The sequence below is a fragment of the Motacilla alba genome, unplaced genomic scaffold, assembly GCF_015832195.1.
Source record: "Motacilla alba alba isolate MOTALB_02 unplaced genomic scaffold, Motacilla_alba_V1.0_pri HiC_scaffold_31, whole genome shotgun sequence".
Lineage (NCBI taxonomy): Eukaryota > Metazoa > Chordata > Aves > Passeriformes > Motacillidae > Motacilla > Motacilla alba.
Window position 1 is genome coordinate 1,156,479 of NW_024037405.1, and position 15,174 is coordinate 1,171,652.

Here is a 15,174-nt window from a genome sequence, read left to right on the forward strand (position 1 = left end):
TGCCATCTGTCAGAGGTGGGGCAGTTATCTTCTGTTCATTGGGCAGTTTTCTTTCTCTCTTCCACAACCAATCCTCCCTCCAGGAGATATCTTCTGATAATGGGCAATTATTATTAATTATTTTCTTTTAATGGGCCATTTGGTGTCAGTGCATGGCTGATAAAATGACACCATGCCATTGGGAGATGCTCTGCCCAGGGGGAGGAGCCAAGCACTCCTACCTGGATAGAATCTGAGGTTTTGAACACTGCTGGCAGCCTTTTCCCACTGGATTCCAGAGGATCAGCTCTTTTCCCACTGGATTCCCAGAGAAGCAGCCTTTTCCCACTGGATTCCAGAGGATCAGCTCTTTTCCCACTGGATTCCCAGAGGATCAGCCCTTCTCAACTGGATTCCCAGAGGAAGACCAGGCCCAGCTGCACCACCACTGGACCTTCAGAGGAAAACTCCACCCTTCTCCAGGATCCCTGCTCCAACAGAACCACGCCTGGCACTGCAGGAGGGCTGCAGCCACCACTGAATGGGACTGCTGCCAGCGCCCTGACCCACAGGGTGTCAGCTCCTGTTCTGACTCTGTCAGTGCTTTTGTTTGTACTACTGCATTTGTATTTCTAAGTTTTCCTAATAAAGAACTCCTGTTCCCATAGCTTTGCCTGAGAGCCCCTTAATTTCAAAATGATAACAATTCAGAGGGAGGGGGTTTGCAGTTTCCATTCCAGGGGAGGCTCCTGCCTTCCTGAGCAGACACCTGGCTTTTCAAACCAAGACAGGACAGCTCGACCAGCGCCCCGTAAGTCACCCCCTGATGGCTGCACCTTGTGAGAGCCCATCTTAAAAAGGAAGCCCCAAGAGCAGCCTGGCAAGAGGCCAGGTTGAGAGTGACCTAAGAAACATGGGGGTGGAAAGCTTCTGGGGAGGGGAATTGCCAGTAAGGGGAGCAGCTTACTGGGACTGGGCCATGGGACCCACATCTACCATCACTCAGGGAGAGGTTTATTGTTATGGATACATATTATATTATTGGCTTTTCACAGATATTGAAATGGATTTCATATGTGTGGTGGTAAAGTAACTTTGTTCTGAAGATACAGTTTATATTTCTGTTGTTAATTAAGCTCAGTGGAATAGCTGCTTGTGCTAAAATGCCTGCTTGGATGGAATAACATCCAATGAGCACAGGATGAGGAACCTGTACAGATCTGCCAGCCATCAGCACTCACTGTCTGAAGGCAGAGTGGACCAAGGCCCAAAAACTGGAGGTGATAAGGATGGACTAAAACCACAACCAAGGAATCTGCATGCTCTGAAAAGGCAGATCCAAGGAGGGGCCATGGAAAATACTTCTTGGATTATGTAAACTAGTTTATTGGTATACATGAGGGTCTATGAATATGCAAGAGGCTGATGTAAGGGAATAGGTATTTCAGGGGTATCCCCGAAGGTAACAGGGTGCTCTTGGCTGAGTGCCAGGATGCACCCGGCCGTAATAACCTTTACTGCATGCTCCTGGTCTCCCATTGTCCTTTACTGAAATTTTTACATTTTATCAGGAGAGTGAACATATTTTTCACATTTATGAATGGTTTAAGTCTTTTTGTTTTCATGGGAGGGAGTTTTGAAGGGCTACAAGTGGCTAATCTGCCTGCAAAAAGGAGCATTCCACAGGCTCTTGTCACCTTTCCCAACACGTCTGCTGCAGCTGATGGACAATAAAGCCCTGGAGGCTCCTCATGGATGGTGATGGACGATTGCAGGCAGCGCCTCGATGCCCTGGATCAGCGGTGCCCCCTCCTGTGAGCCCCCACGTTTTCCAGTTTCTGTGAAGCTGCCTGTGAAAAGCATGTTCACTCTGCTGTGAAAATGTAAAAAGTTCAGTAAAGGACAATGGGAGACCAGGAGCATGGAGCAAAGGTTATTACAGCCGGGTGCATCCTGGCACTCAGCCAGAGCACCCTGTTACCTTTGGGGATACCCCTGAAATACCTTTTCCCTTACATCAGCCTGTTGCATTAATGCTGCTGGCTGGGCTACGGGGTGTTCCCAGGAGCTGCATCAAAGCCGGAAAACTCAACTCTAGGGGGTCTAGTCAGCCCAAGCTCTGGCAGCGCCTCCAGCCTGCACCTTAGCAAGCTTTTAGTGATATTCAGATTTAGTGATTCTCAGCTCATCAGTGATTTCAGCTCTTGGGCTTGCTGGGCTCGGCTGGGGCATGCAGCAGGCATTGGGCAGACGTGGGAAAAGAGAGGAGAGCTCTGTATGAGGCTCCGAGAAGATGTCTTTATTGGTCTTCTTTGTAGCTCCTCCACGAAGGGTCTCGAAGGTCTCAGGGACAGCGGCTCTAGTGAGCCGTGCAGAAACAGGGGTTTATATAGGGCAAAGGAGGATTGAGAATTGTCCAATGGTAAGGGTTAAAGGAAAGTGACCTATAGCCTTACAGAGAGATAAGCAAGGGTCCGAGAGCGGGAGAGAGGGGCTCCTAAGGTTCAGTCATCATGACTCAGCATTTTGCCTGTCCTAGGCCTCTGAACGCCAAGGCGGGTTTGCAAAGCCTGCGCCTGCTACACCTGTCCTCTGGCGATTTCCTTAGACTAGGGGCTGAATGTTTTCATTTGGAAATACCTTGGAGAGGGCCCAGAGATCTCCCAAGGTGGTGTTTGGAGGCCTTGGGCACATGAGCATGTATAGGGACAAAGGAGCTCTGTGCTCAGTGGGGTGGAGGCTGAGGACAGTGGAGGAGACCCATGAGAGTGTTTAAAGAGCGGTTCCAGAGATGGGGGATCCTTTGGACATAGTGGAAAACAGCCAGAGGGAGAAAGAGTTAATGCTAAGTGCCGCTGGGGAGGCCCAGACTGGGCACCAGGAGAAAGGAATTTCCCTGCCAGGGCAGGGCTGGGGTGCAACACGTGCCCAGAAGGAGCCCGGAGCAGCCCAAGGCTTTGTGTGGGCAGGCAGAGGCAGCAGGAGGCAGAGCTGTCAGCAGAGGAAGGGGCCGGCGAGGTGGGGCAGCCGGGGGGTGACGACAGCCTGCAGGGACAGAGGCCAGGGCAGGGACACCGTGGGACAGCCTGGGCTGCACAGGGCACAGGGATGGGCAGCAGCTGCAGGGCCCTGGCAGAGCCAACTCCTGCAGCACTTCGGCCACGGCTGCTGGCCCTGGGCCTGAGGCCACGAGGGGACAAGTGACCCTTGCAGCCCTGGGGCCTCAGTGCCTCCTTGGCCCTGCTCAGCAGCCTGGCAGGGGCCGCCCCACGGTCCTGCCCTTGGCATTGCCCATCCCCCCATGCCAGTGCCCATCCCGGGAAGAGCCCTGAGCCAGGAGGGAGGGACAGCATCTGCCTGGCCAGGGGCTGGGGCTCAGGCCTTGGCCCTTTGCATTCCTGAAACACATCCCCACCATTTCCCTCATCCAAGCCCTGGCACTCAGAGCAGCTGAGGAATGGAGTCACAGCCAATTGATTTCCAGGCAATCAGCGCCCGGCGCGGCTCTGACTCATCAGTGTCCGGGCGGGCCCGCAGTGCCCAGCGCTCCCCGCCAGCGGAATTTGGGCAGGGGGGAGGTGACCCTGGCCATGGGCATGGGGCGTGCGGGGGCAGCTGGGGCCGCACTGGGGGCACTGGTGCCGCTGGGAGCCCCCCCGGCCGCGGGGGCAGCGGGGGGCGCGCTGAGAAGGGCGCCGGGGGGCCCAAATTAAACCAAGGGGGGTCGGGACCCCCAAACGGAGCAGGAGGGGCCTGGAACCCCCAAAACCGAGCACGGGGGAGGGGACTGGGGACTGGGGCAACGATGGGGAAGGGGCGGCAGAGCGCGGGAAAAGAGGGGATGGGACCCCCAAACAGGATCCAGCCAGCTTGGTGTGGCCGCCTTTAGCCCTGGATGGGAGCCAAAGGAGCCAAGGGCAGCCAATGCTTTTTCCCAGCCCGTGCCATCCCAGCCCGTGCCATCTCAGCCCGTGCCATCCCAGTCCATACAATCCCAGCCCAGTTTATCCCAGTCTGTGTCGTCCTGATGTGTACGGACCCATCCCATGCACTCCCAGCCCATATTTAATCCCAGCCCAGTTGATCCCAGGCTGTGTGGTCCTGATCCAGATGGTCGCAGTCTGTGCAGTCCAAATCCACAGGATCCCAGCCCATGTTTGATCCCAACCCATATTTGATCCCAGGCTGGGTGGTCCTGCACGCACTCCCAGAGTCTGGAATTCCAGTTCCCAGACAGGAAAAAATGTTCCGGCCCTTGAACTTCCTTCCTATCCTCTGAACAAATTACAATAAAATTATTAATCAATAAATTACACATCATGAAATAAATTAAAATAAAAATGAAATATAATAATTTTAAATCTTCCTTACAATACTCCAATAATGATTCAAGCGAAAAAAACTATTACTGTAACATTACCAATACATATAAATAAACACATTATATACCAAGAAATTCCTTTTGAAAGTTTTAATTCAATATTAATCTACTTTAGATAAAAAATATCTAAAACAACTAACATACAATCTAACACACCTTACTAAAACAATTCCTATTACAAACATGCTAAACACAAAACCAAACACCATCATAATTTCTCATACATTTTAACCAAACAACTAAACTTTAACAACACCCTTTAGTACTCCAAACCAATTAAAATTACTTTTAAAAATTTAATTGCGGGTGGGTGGTTTTATTTGCATATTGGTTTTGGATTGTTTGGGTTGGATGATTTAAAAAATGGGATTTTTATAAGAATTTAATCATCTGAGAAGGAGGCACTCTGCAAACAGAGCTGACTGAGAATGAACGGGACAGAAATCAGTAAGGGCTTCCCTTACCGGTGCCTCCGTTGGTGTCGGGTCAAGTTAGAGCTGCTGGAGAAGCTCTTCCCACACTGGGGACACTCGTAGGGCCACTCCCCGGTGTGGATGCGCCGGTGGGTGATGAGGGTGGAGTTGCGCCTGAATCCCTTCCCACAGTCAGGGCAGCGGAAGGGCCTCTCCTCTGAGTGAATCCGATAGTGCAGGAGGAGATGGGAGCTGATCTGAAACCTCCTCCTGCATCGATCACACTCGTAGGGCCTCTCCCCAGTGTGGATCGTCTGGTGGACGTTCAGGGCAAAACACTGCCTGAAGCTCTTCCCACACTCCCCACACTTGTAAGGCTGTTCACCAGTGTGGATGTTCCGGTGTTGGATCAGGTTGGAGCTGTGCCTGAAGCTCTTCCCACACTCCTCAAACTCGTGGGGCCTCTCCCCAGTGTGGATGCGCCGGTGCACGACAAGATGGGCGTTGTGCCTGAAGCCCTGCCCGCAGTCGGGGCAGCGGAAGGGCCTCTCCTCTGTGTGCGTGCGCTGGTGCACGAGGAGTCTGGAGCTGGTGGGAAACCTCTTCCTGCACTGATCACACTCGTAGGGCCGTTCCCCAGTGTGGGTCCTCTGGTGCCTGATCAGCTCAGAGCTCCACCTGAAGCTCTTCCCACACTCCACGCACGTGTGGGGCTTCTCCCCATCATGGGGCTGCTCATGGAGCACCAGCTCCGAGCTCTGGCTCCATCTCCGGCCGCCTTCCCGGCCCAGGCTGGGTCTTTCCCCCTCAGATCGCCGCCATCTGCCTTTGCAGCCCCTCCTCGTGCGGCATCTCGGGGCCTTTTCCTCCCCGTTGCCTTCCTGCGCCGTGGAGCCGCTCCAAACGGCCTCTGCCACGAGCTTCTGCCCCGGGGATTTGTCCTCCCTGCTCTCCAGCCTCAGCTCCTGCTCTGGGGGAGGAAGGACAAGCAGAGGATGGCATTTGCCTCCGGGCCACAGGCAAGGGCAAGGAGATGCCCCAGGGCGTCCCCGGCACAGGGGCTGTGCTGCAGCCGGGGCCGGGCTGGGCTGGGAGATGGAGCAGGACACAGGGGCAAAGGGGCACTGACTTCCCTCTCACCTGCCTGCGTGTCCCGGGGCATCTTCCTCTTCCTCACAGCCTCCCAGGGCTTGGCAATGGGAAATCCTGCTTTGGGGAAAACAAGGGATGAGCACGGTGAGTTTGAAGGTCCCTCTGCCCAAGTCCAGCTCTACAAGTCACCGGCCACCTGGGCTCCAGAAAAACCTCCCAAACACCAAGATTCAGCCCTGCAAAAGCCTCCCAGGAGTTCCCCGTCCCTGCTCTCTCCCCTCTGGTGTTCGGGGGTTCCCCCTGTCCCAGCTGCTGGGGTCACGCTTGCATTGGGGGTCCCCCTTCTCCTGGGTGCCTGCCCTGCCCAGGCTGCTGGCAGTCCCAGCAATCTCAAAAGCTCCCCCCTCTCCGCTCTCCCCATGCAGGGATGCCGGGGCTTTCTGGGCTCCCTTTTGGGCTCCCTTCTCCCCTCACTCTCTGCTTTGGGCTGCAGGGGCTCCAAGGAGTCCCCCCTGCCCCTCTCCGGGCTCTTGAGGCTCCCGCCAATGGCGCCGCTCCCCCCTCTCTGGGCTCCCCACTTTGGGCTCCTGGCGGACACAGGGCTCTGCTCCTCCAGGCTGCCTCTGCCGGCAGCCGCCACCGGCACCCCCCAATGTCCCCCCAAGGGGCCTTTCCCGCTCAGCCTTGGACTGCTGCATTCTCCAAACATCCCCCAAAAAACCCAACCGAGGCACCCCCCGGGATATCTGGGCCGAGCTCCCCCTCCCCGCTCACCTGCGGGATGGGGGGCGATGATCCCACAGCTGGGGGCTGCGAATTCAGGGAGGGCTCGACCGCGTGGCTCCTTCTGCTTTCTTTGATCCACCTTTGCCCCTCCTCTTCCTCCCGCTCCTCCTCTTCCGTCCCCCCTCCTCCTCCTCCTCTGTCTTGTCCCGACCTCCTTCTTCTCTCCTCCCCTTGCATCCCTTCTCCTTGTCCTCATCCCTAACCCCTCCTCCTTCTCCGCCTTCATCCCTCCCTTCCCTCCCTCCTCCTCCTCCCCAGCAGCAGCCACACCCTCGCTGCCCCGTTCCCGGAGCCCTCGCAGCCGCGCCAGGAGCGGCGATGGAGCCGGCACAGCTCGGCACGGGCAGCGCGGGGCTCTCGGCTGCTCGCAGCCGCTGCGGGCGGGGGAACCCGGCCCGGCCAAGAGGAGAGGCAAACTGGGAAAACTGGGGGCTGCACATCCAAACTGGGCCGGGCTGGGGACCCTGCCCGGGCACTGCCAGCCCTTGGGGCTCCTCTCGGCACCTCCGGCAGCGGGGAACGCACAGAGGGCTGCGGGACCCCAGCACTGGCAGCACTGCGAGGGACTGGGCTGCACTGGGATCATACTGGGATCATACTGGGAGTGACTGGGACTGGACTGGGTTTGTGCTGACATCAGACTGGGATCATACTGGGAGTGAGCAGGAGCCCATGGGGGCAATTGAGACCATGGTAGGGGGAAATGGGATACACTGGGAGTGACTGGGATTATGCTGAGAGTTACTGGGAGCAGCTGTGACCAACTGGGATCAGGCCAGAAGCAACTGGGAGTGACTGGGAGCAACTGGGATCAGGCCAGGAGCAACTGGGAGTGACTGGGAGCAACTGGGAGTGACTGGCTGCATGCTGGGGGTGACTGGAAACAACTGGGCTTATACTGGGATCAACTGGGATCATGCTGGAGCTGACTGGGATCATCCTGGCAGTCAGTGCCACTACACTGAGGCTGACTGGGAGTGCTTGGCAGCAAATGGGATCCTACTGGAACAAACTGGGAGTCACTGGCAACATGCTGCAGGGAACTGGGCTACACTGGGAGTGACTGGAAGGACAGTGAGGGTGCAAGAGAGCAACTGGAACCATGTGGAGCACAACTGGTTCATACTGGCAGCGACTGGGAGCACACTGGGCTCACATTTGGATCACACTGGGAGGGACTGGACTGACACGGGGAGGATCTGAGAGTGACTGGGAACACACCCTGCACATCATCCCCCACACTGGGCCTGACTGGGAGCAACTGGGAGCACGCTGGGAGCAAATGGCATCAGACTGGGACTGAGTGGCTTGATCCAGGAAGCAACTGGAACCATGGTGGAGGCAGCTGGGACCACACTGGGAGAGACTGGAAGCAACGGGGATTATACTGGGACCACACTGGGAGGGCTGGCATGTGACTGGGATCAAACTGGAGCTTACTGGGGTCATCCTGGGGTTGAAACCGAGCGACTGGGATCCCACTTTGGGCTACTGGGAGCAGCTGAGAGAAACTGGGATCATGCTGCAAGCAAACTGGAGCAACTGGGAAGGACTGGATGCACGCTGGAGGCAACTGGGATATTCTGGGAGTGTCTGTGACCATCCTGGGGGGACTGGAACCTCCCTGGGAACAACTGGGACCATGCTGGGGAGAACTGGGACCACCCTGGGGGCAACTGGGAGTGAGTGGGACCATGCTGGAAGCAACTGGGATCACACTGGGGGCACTGGCATCACACTGCGAGTAACTGGGATCATACTGGGATTAGAGTGGATGTGAATGGAACCTTACTGGGGGTTGTTACTGGGAGCTACTGGGCCCATGTTGGGAGGAAAATGTGGACACATTGGGATCAGCAACTGGGATCAGCTGAGAGGTACTGGAACCATGCTGAGAGGACTGAGACCACAACTGGGGTAACTGGGACCACACTTTGCAGAACTGCCAGAAACTGGGATCATGCTAGAGGAAACTGGGAGTAACTGGGAAAGACTGGGATCATTCTGAGGTAACTAAAACATACTGGGAGGTTCTCTCACCATACTGGGGGGACTGGAACCACACTGGGAACAGCTGGGATCATGCTGGGGTCAACTGGGACAATGCTTGGGGAATCTGAATCTACCCTGGAGGCAACTGGGCACGACCGGGACCCTGCTGAGAGGGACTGGGACTACTCTTGGAGCAACTGGGATCATAATGGGAAGAACTAGGAACAACTGGAATTATGCTGGGATCACACTGGCATAACACAGGGATCACAGTGAGAGCAGCTGAGTCCATACTGGTTTACACTGGGATCACATTGAGAGTGACTGGAATCATACTGGGATTGACTGGGAGTGGCTGTGAGCAACTGGAATTGTGCTGAAAGTAACTGGGAGGAAGTGGGAGTGACTGGGAGCATGCTGGGGTGACTTGGATATACTGGAAGACACAGGAAGCAACTGGGATCACACTGGGGGCACTGGCATCAGACTGGGTGTGACTGGGATCATACTGGGAGTGGCTACAATCATACTGGGATTACAGTGGTGTGACTGGACCTGACTGGGGGTTACTGGGAGCGACCAGGCCCACGCTGGGAGCCAACTGGGAACATCATTAGAGGAACTGGGAGCAACTGGGAGAAAACTGGGGGCAAGTGAACCACGCTGAGGTAACTGGGAGTGCCTGGCAATGACTACGAGCATGTGCAGGGCACCTGGCATGTACTGGGAGTGTCTGAGACCATACAGGTGGTGACTGGGATCAGACTGGGAGTGACTGGGAATGTGCTGGAGCATCTGGGAACACGCTGGGGGCAAGTGGGAATTACGGGGGCCCTGCTGGGAGAGACTGGGATCCTACTGGGAGTGACTAGGACTATGCTAGGAGAGAACTGGGAGAACAGGGAACACATGGGATGAAAGTGGCAGGAACTGGGACCTTGCTGGGCGCAAATTGCATCATCATAGGGAATGACTGGGAGGGACTGGGCTCATCCTGGGAGCAACAGGGATCCTGCAGGGAGAGAGGGGGAATGACCTGACTCATACTGGGAGTGCAGAGAAATCTGGAAGCACACGGGGACCAACTGGGCTCATACTGGGAGCAGCCACTCCCGGCCCCGGGACACCCCAAAAACACCTCCCGGGGACCCCCCGTGTCCCCCCGAGGGCCATCTGCGGCTCAGCTTTGCAGCCCTGCCAGCTCCAAACATCCCCCCAAAAAACCCCAAAGCCAGGCACCCCCCGGCAGATTTGGGCCCAGCTCCCCCTGCCCGGGCACCTGCGGCACGGGGGGCGATGCTCCCGGGGCTGCGGCCACTTCAGGCAGCGCCAGAGGCACCAGATTCCTTCTGTCCCCTTCTCCTGCTCTTCCTGCTGCCGCTCGGCCTCTTCCTCCCTCCCTCCTCCTCCTCCCCGAAGGTTCCCGAAGCCCTTGCAGCCCGCGGCAGGAGCGGGGCTGGAGCCGGGACAGGTCGGAAGGCAGAGCGGGGCCGGGGCATGCCCGGAGTGGGATCCCTGGCAGTGACTGGGCTGTACTGGGATCATCCTGGGAGCAGCTCCTGGCTGCCTGAGCTCTACTGGGATCACACTGGGAGTGAGTGGGAGCAGCGCGATGGCTCCAGCGCTGGGGCTGGGGGCGCTCCTGGGGGGCCAGGGGGGAGCGGGACCCCCGGCACCGGGACCCTGAGCTGCCATTGCCGGCACCGGGACCCCCCCGCTCCCCTTATCCTGCACAGGGACCCCCCTGAATCCCCCATTTCCGGGCATCAGGAGCCCCTGCTCCCCTTTTCCCGGCCATCCCGTGGCTCCCAGCCTCCAGACTTCCCGTGTGCCTGACCCTGGGACGCCCTGGAATGCCTTGGACCCCCATTCCTGCCTTTCCCAGCCCCCAGCCCCACCTTTCTGCAAAACCAGAGACCCCCTGAACTCCCCCTTCCCGAACAGCCCGGGTGTCCCCCGTCTGTTTCCCTCCTTTTTTTGGCAAACCCTGGACTCCCCTTTCCTGGGCTCAAGGCCCCCCTGGAACTCCCTTCTGCCTCTCCCAGTCCCTGCTTACCCATTTCCGTGACCCTGAGCCCCCCTGCACCCCCATTCCTGGGAGCCGAGACGCCCTTTTCCCCCTTTGCCGGGACTGAGACCCCCCTGCACCCCCTTATCCGGCACCAACTCAGCCTTTTCCCGGCCTGTTATAAATATGGAGCTTGACTATGCCAATATTCAAGCAGCAATCAATTTATTAATTAATGTGGTAAAGTATGAGCAAAACAGCGCTGGGTACAGTGGGGGAAGTTTTCCCTCCAGCTGCACACCGATGGTTGGGGCGTACAGATATTTATAGGGGTGCACATAAGCTTTTTTTAGCAGTTTCTATTCCCAATTTTTACGTCACAATTCTATACACTATTGTGAGTTAGTTTTTCTCAGGATGTATCCCAGAAAGGAGTATCCCCAGATGGTGGGGTCCGACTTCCGAAAGAAGAAAGAGGTCTTCCAGCTGGTGCGGTCCAGACTCCAGATGTGGGTCCACCTTTTAATTGCAAAGACTATAAATCTCATAGCAGTGATGTCCAGCTTCCCTTGGTCGAAGCCATCAATCCTTGGGTTGATGTTCATCTTCCTTTCTCAAGCTGCTTTTTACTGTTTTGCTAAGGTGTTGAGATAAGCATGTTTCCTTTACATATATTCTAAACTTATATTTTCAAAGCTCCTTACTACAAGCAATATTCTAAAATTATACTTCAAAAGGTTATTATTGCAAAGCTGTTTAATGCTTAGCTACGTGCAAAAAGTTCCTGTCTAGCAGCAACATCCGTAATGCTTTAATTCAGATGCTATAAAAGTTAATTGCAAACAAAGGATGGGTTCAAAGGCCTTCTTCCATGCTTTACTCCCTCAGTTATTTTTTAGAATTCATCTTCTAATTGTCCCATGATCAGTTTCCACACATATCACAATCACAAGCACACATGCTGCCTGTGTGTACCTGACACGAAACACAGCTTTGTATCTCACACAGTCTCTCCCAGCAGGGCCCCAGTCACTCCCACTTGCCCCCAGTGTGTTCCCAGTTCCCCCAGCTCATTCCCACTCGCACCCAGTCTGGTCCCAGTCACCACCCATATGGTCTCAGACACTCCCAGTACATCCCAGGTGCCCTGCACATGCTCGTAGACATTGCCAGGCACTCCCAGTTATCTCAGCGTGGTTCACTTGCCCCCAGTTTCTCCCAGTTCCTTTAATGATGTCCCCAGTTGGCTCCCAGCATGGGCCTGGTAGCTCCCAAAAACCCCCAGTCAGGGTCCAGTCAAACCCACTGTAATCCCAGTCTGATTGTAGCCACTCCCAGTATGATCCCAGTTGCTCCCTGTCAATGCCAGCATGACCCCAGTAGCCTCCAGTGTGATCCCAGTGACTCCCAGTTTATCCCAGTTGCTTCCAGCTTGTTGCCAGTCATTCCCACTTCTTCCCAGTTGCTTTCAGCACAATTCCAGTTGCTCATAACCACTCCCAGTATAATGCCAGTTGCTTCCAGTCTCTCCCAGTATGGTCCCAGCTGCCTCCAGCATGGTTCCAGTTGCTTCCTGGATCAAGCCAGTCAGTCCCAGTATGATGCCATTTGCTCCCAGCTGCTCCCAGTCAGGCCCAGTGTGGGGGATGATGTGCAGGGTGTGTTCCCAGTCACTCTCAGATCCTCCCAGTGTCAGTCCAGTCCCTCCCAGTGTGATCCAAATATGAGCCCAGTGTGCTCCCAGTCGCTGCCAGTATGAACCAGTTGTGCTCCACATGGTTCCAGTTGCTCTCTTGCACCCTCCCTTTTAATCCAGTCACTCCCAGTGTAGCCCAGTTCCCTGCAGCATGTTCCCAGTCAGTCCCAGTTTGTCCCAGTAGGATCCCATTTGCTGCAAAGCACTCCCAGTCAGCCTCAGTGTAGTGGCACTGACTGCCAGGATGATCCCAGTCAGCTCCAGCATGATCCCAGTTGATCCCAGTTATTTCCAGTCACTCCCAGCATGCAGCCAGTCACTCCCAGTTGCTCCCAGTTGGGTTTTTGGGGGATGTTTGGAGAATGCAGCAGTCCAAGGCTGAGCGGGAAAGGCCCCTTGGGGGGACATTGGGGGGTGCCGGTGGCGGCTGCCGGCAGAGGCAGCCTGGAGGAGCAGAGCCCTGTGTCCCCCAGGAGCCCAAAGTGGGGAGCCCAGAGAGGGGGGAGCGGCGCCATTGGCGGGAGCCTCAAGAGCCCGGAGAGGGGCAGGGGGGACTCCTTGGAGCCCCTGCAGCCCAAAGCAGAGAGTGAGGGGAGAAGGGAGCCCAAAAGGGAGCCCAGAAAGCCCCGGCATCCCTGCATGGGGAGAGCGGAGAGGGGGGAGCTTTTGGGATTGCTGGGACTGCCAGCAGCCTGGGGAGGGCGGGCACCCAGGAGAAGGGGGACCCCCAATCCAAGCGTGACCCCAGCAGCTGGGACAGGGGGAACTCCCGAACACCAGAGGGGAGGGAGCAGGGACGGGGAACTCCTGGGAGGCTTTTCCAGGGCTGAATCTTGTTTTTTGGGAGGTTTTTCTGGAGCCCAGATGGCCAGTGACTTGTAGAGCTGGACTTTGGCAGAGGGACCTTCAAACTCACCGTGCTCATCCCTTGTTTTCCCCAAAGCAGGATTTCCCATTGCCAAGCCCTGGGAGGCTGTGAGGAAGAGGAAGATGCCCCAGGACACGCAGGCAGGAAGTCAGTGCCCCTTTGCCCCTGTGTCCTGCTCCATCTCCCAGCCCAGCCCGGCCCCGGCTGCAGCACAGCCCCTGTGCCGGGGACGCCCTGGGGCATCTCCTTGCCCTTGCCTGTGGCCCGGAGGCAAATGCCATCCTCTGCTTGTCCTTCCTCCCCCAGAGCAGGAGCTGAGGCTGGAGAGCAGGGAGGACAAATCCCCGGGGCAGAAGCTCGTGGCAGAGGCCGTTTGGAGCGGCTCCACGGCGCAGGAAGGCAACGGGGAGGAAAAGGCCCGGAGATGCCGCACGAGGAGGGGCTGCAAAGGCAGATGGCGGCGATCTGAGGGGGAAAGACCCAGCCTGGGCCGGGAAGGCGGCCAGAGATGGAGCCAGAGCTCGGAGCTGGTGCGCCCTGAGCAGCTCCATGATGGGGAGAAGCCCCACACGTGCTTGGAGTGTGGGAAGAGCTTCAGGTGGAACTCTGAGCTGATCAGGCACCAGAGGACCCACACTGGGGAGAGACCCTACGAGTGTGGGGAGTGTGGGAAGAGCTTCAGCCATAGCTCCAACCTGATCAGGCACCAGAGTACACACACTGGGGAATGGCCCTACGAGTGTGATCAGTGCAGGAAGAGGTTTAAGACCAGCTCTCATCTCCTCGTGCACCAGCGCACGCACACAGAGGAGAGGCCCTTCCGCTGCCCCACTGCGGGCAGGGCTTCAGGCACAACTGCAATCTTGTCCTGCACCGGCGCATCCACACTGGGGAGAGGCCCCACGAGTGTGAGGAGTGTGGGAAGAGCTTCAGGCAGAGCTCCCACCTGATCCAGCACCAGAGGACCCACACTGGGAAACGGCCCTACAAGTGTAGGGAATGTGGGAAGAGCTTCAGCCGGTGTTCTACCCTGAACGTCCACCAAAAGATCCACACCGAGGAGAGGCCCTACGAGTGTGATCGATGCAGGAAGAGGTTTCAGATCAGCTCCCATCTCCTCCGGCACTATCGGATTCACTCAGAGGAGAGGCCCTTCTGCTGCCCCGACTGCGGGAAGGGATTCAGGCGCAACTCCACCCTCGTCACCCACCGGCGCATCCACACCGGGGAGAGGCCCTACGAGTGTCCCCAGTGTGGGAAGAGCTTCTCCAGGAGCTCTGCCTTGACCCGACACCAACGGAGGCACCGGTAAAGGAAGCCTTTACTGATTTCTGTCCCGTTCATTCTCAGTCAGCTGTTTGCAGAGTGCCTCCTTCTCAGATGATTAAATTCCTATAAAAATCCCATTTTTTAAATCATCCAACCCAAACAATCCAAAACCAATATCCAAGTAAAACCACCCACCCACAAATAAATTTTTAAAAACAATTTTAATTGGTTTAGAATACTCAAGGGTGTTGTTAAAGTTTAATTGTTTGTTAAAATGTATGAGAAATTATGATGGTATTTGGTTTTGTGATTAGCATATTTGTAATAGGACTTGTTTTTTTAAGCTGTGTCAGATTGTTTGTTAGTTGTTTTAGATATTTTTTATCTAAAGTAGATTAATATTGAATTAAAACTTTCAAAAGGTATTTCTTGGTATATAATGTGTTTATCTATATGTATTGGTTATGTTACAGTAATAGTTGTTTTGGCTTGAATAATTATTGGAGTATTGTAAGGAAGAGTTGAAATTATTATATTTCATTTTTATCATAATTTATTTCATGATGTGTAATTTATTGATTTATAATTTTATTGTAATTTGTTCAGAGGATAGGAAGGAAGTTCAAGGGCAGGAACATTTTTTCCTGGCTGGGAACTGGAATTCCAGACCCTGGGAGTGTGTGCAGGACC

At 55.7% G+C, this 15,174-nt stretch overlaps 2 protein-coding genes across 2 annotated transcripts in view; one reads left to right on the forward strand and one right to left on the reverse strand.

The window, feature by feature from the left end:
* The window catches only part of LOC119696487, a 1,710,157-nt gene that overhangs the window by 545,667 nt on the left and 1,149,316 nt on the right, over positions 1–15,174 (reverse strand). Inside the window, 1 exon segment of the mRNA XM_038126215.1 lies at positions 4,832–5,529. Coding sequence (XP_037982143.1) covers positions 4,832–5,529 — 698 coding nt within the window.
* LOC119696488 overlaps positions 1–15,174 on the forward strand; it is a 1,499,846-nt gene that overhangs the window by 518,247 nt on the left and 966,425 nt on the right. The window contains 2 exon segments of the mRNA XM_038126216.1: positions 13,722–14,040; positions 14,043–14,523. Coding sequence (XP_037982144.1) covers positions 13,722–14,040; positions 14,043–14,523 — 800 coding nt within the window.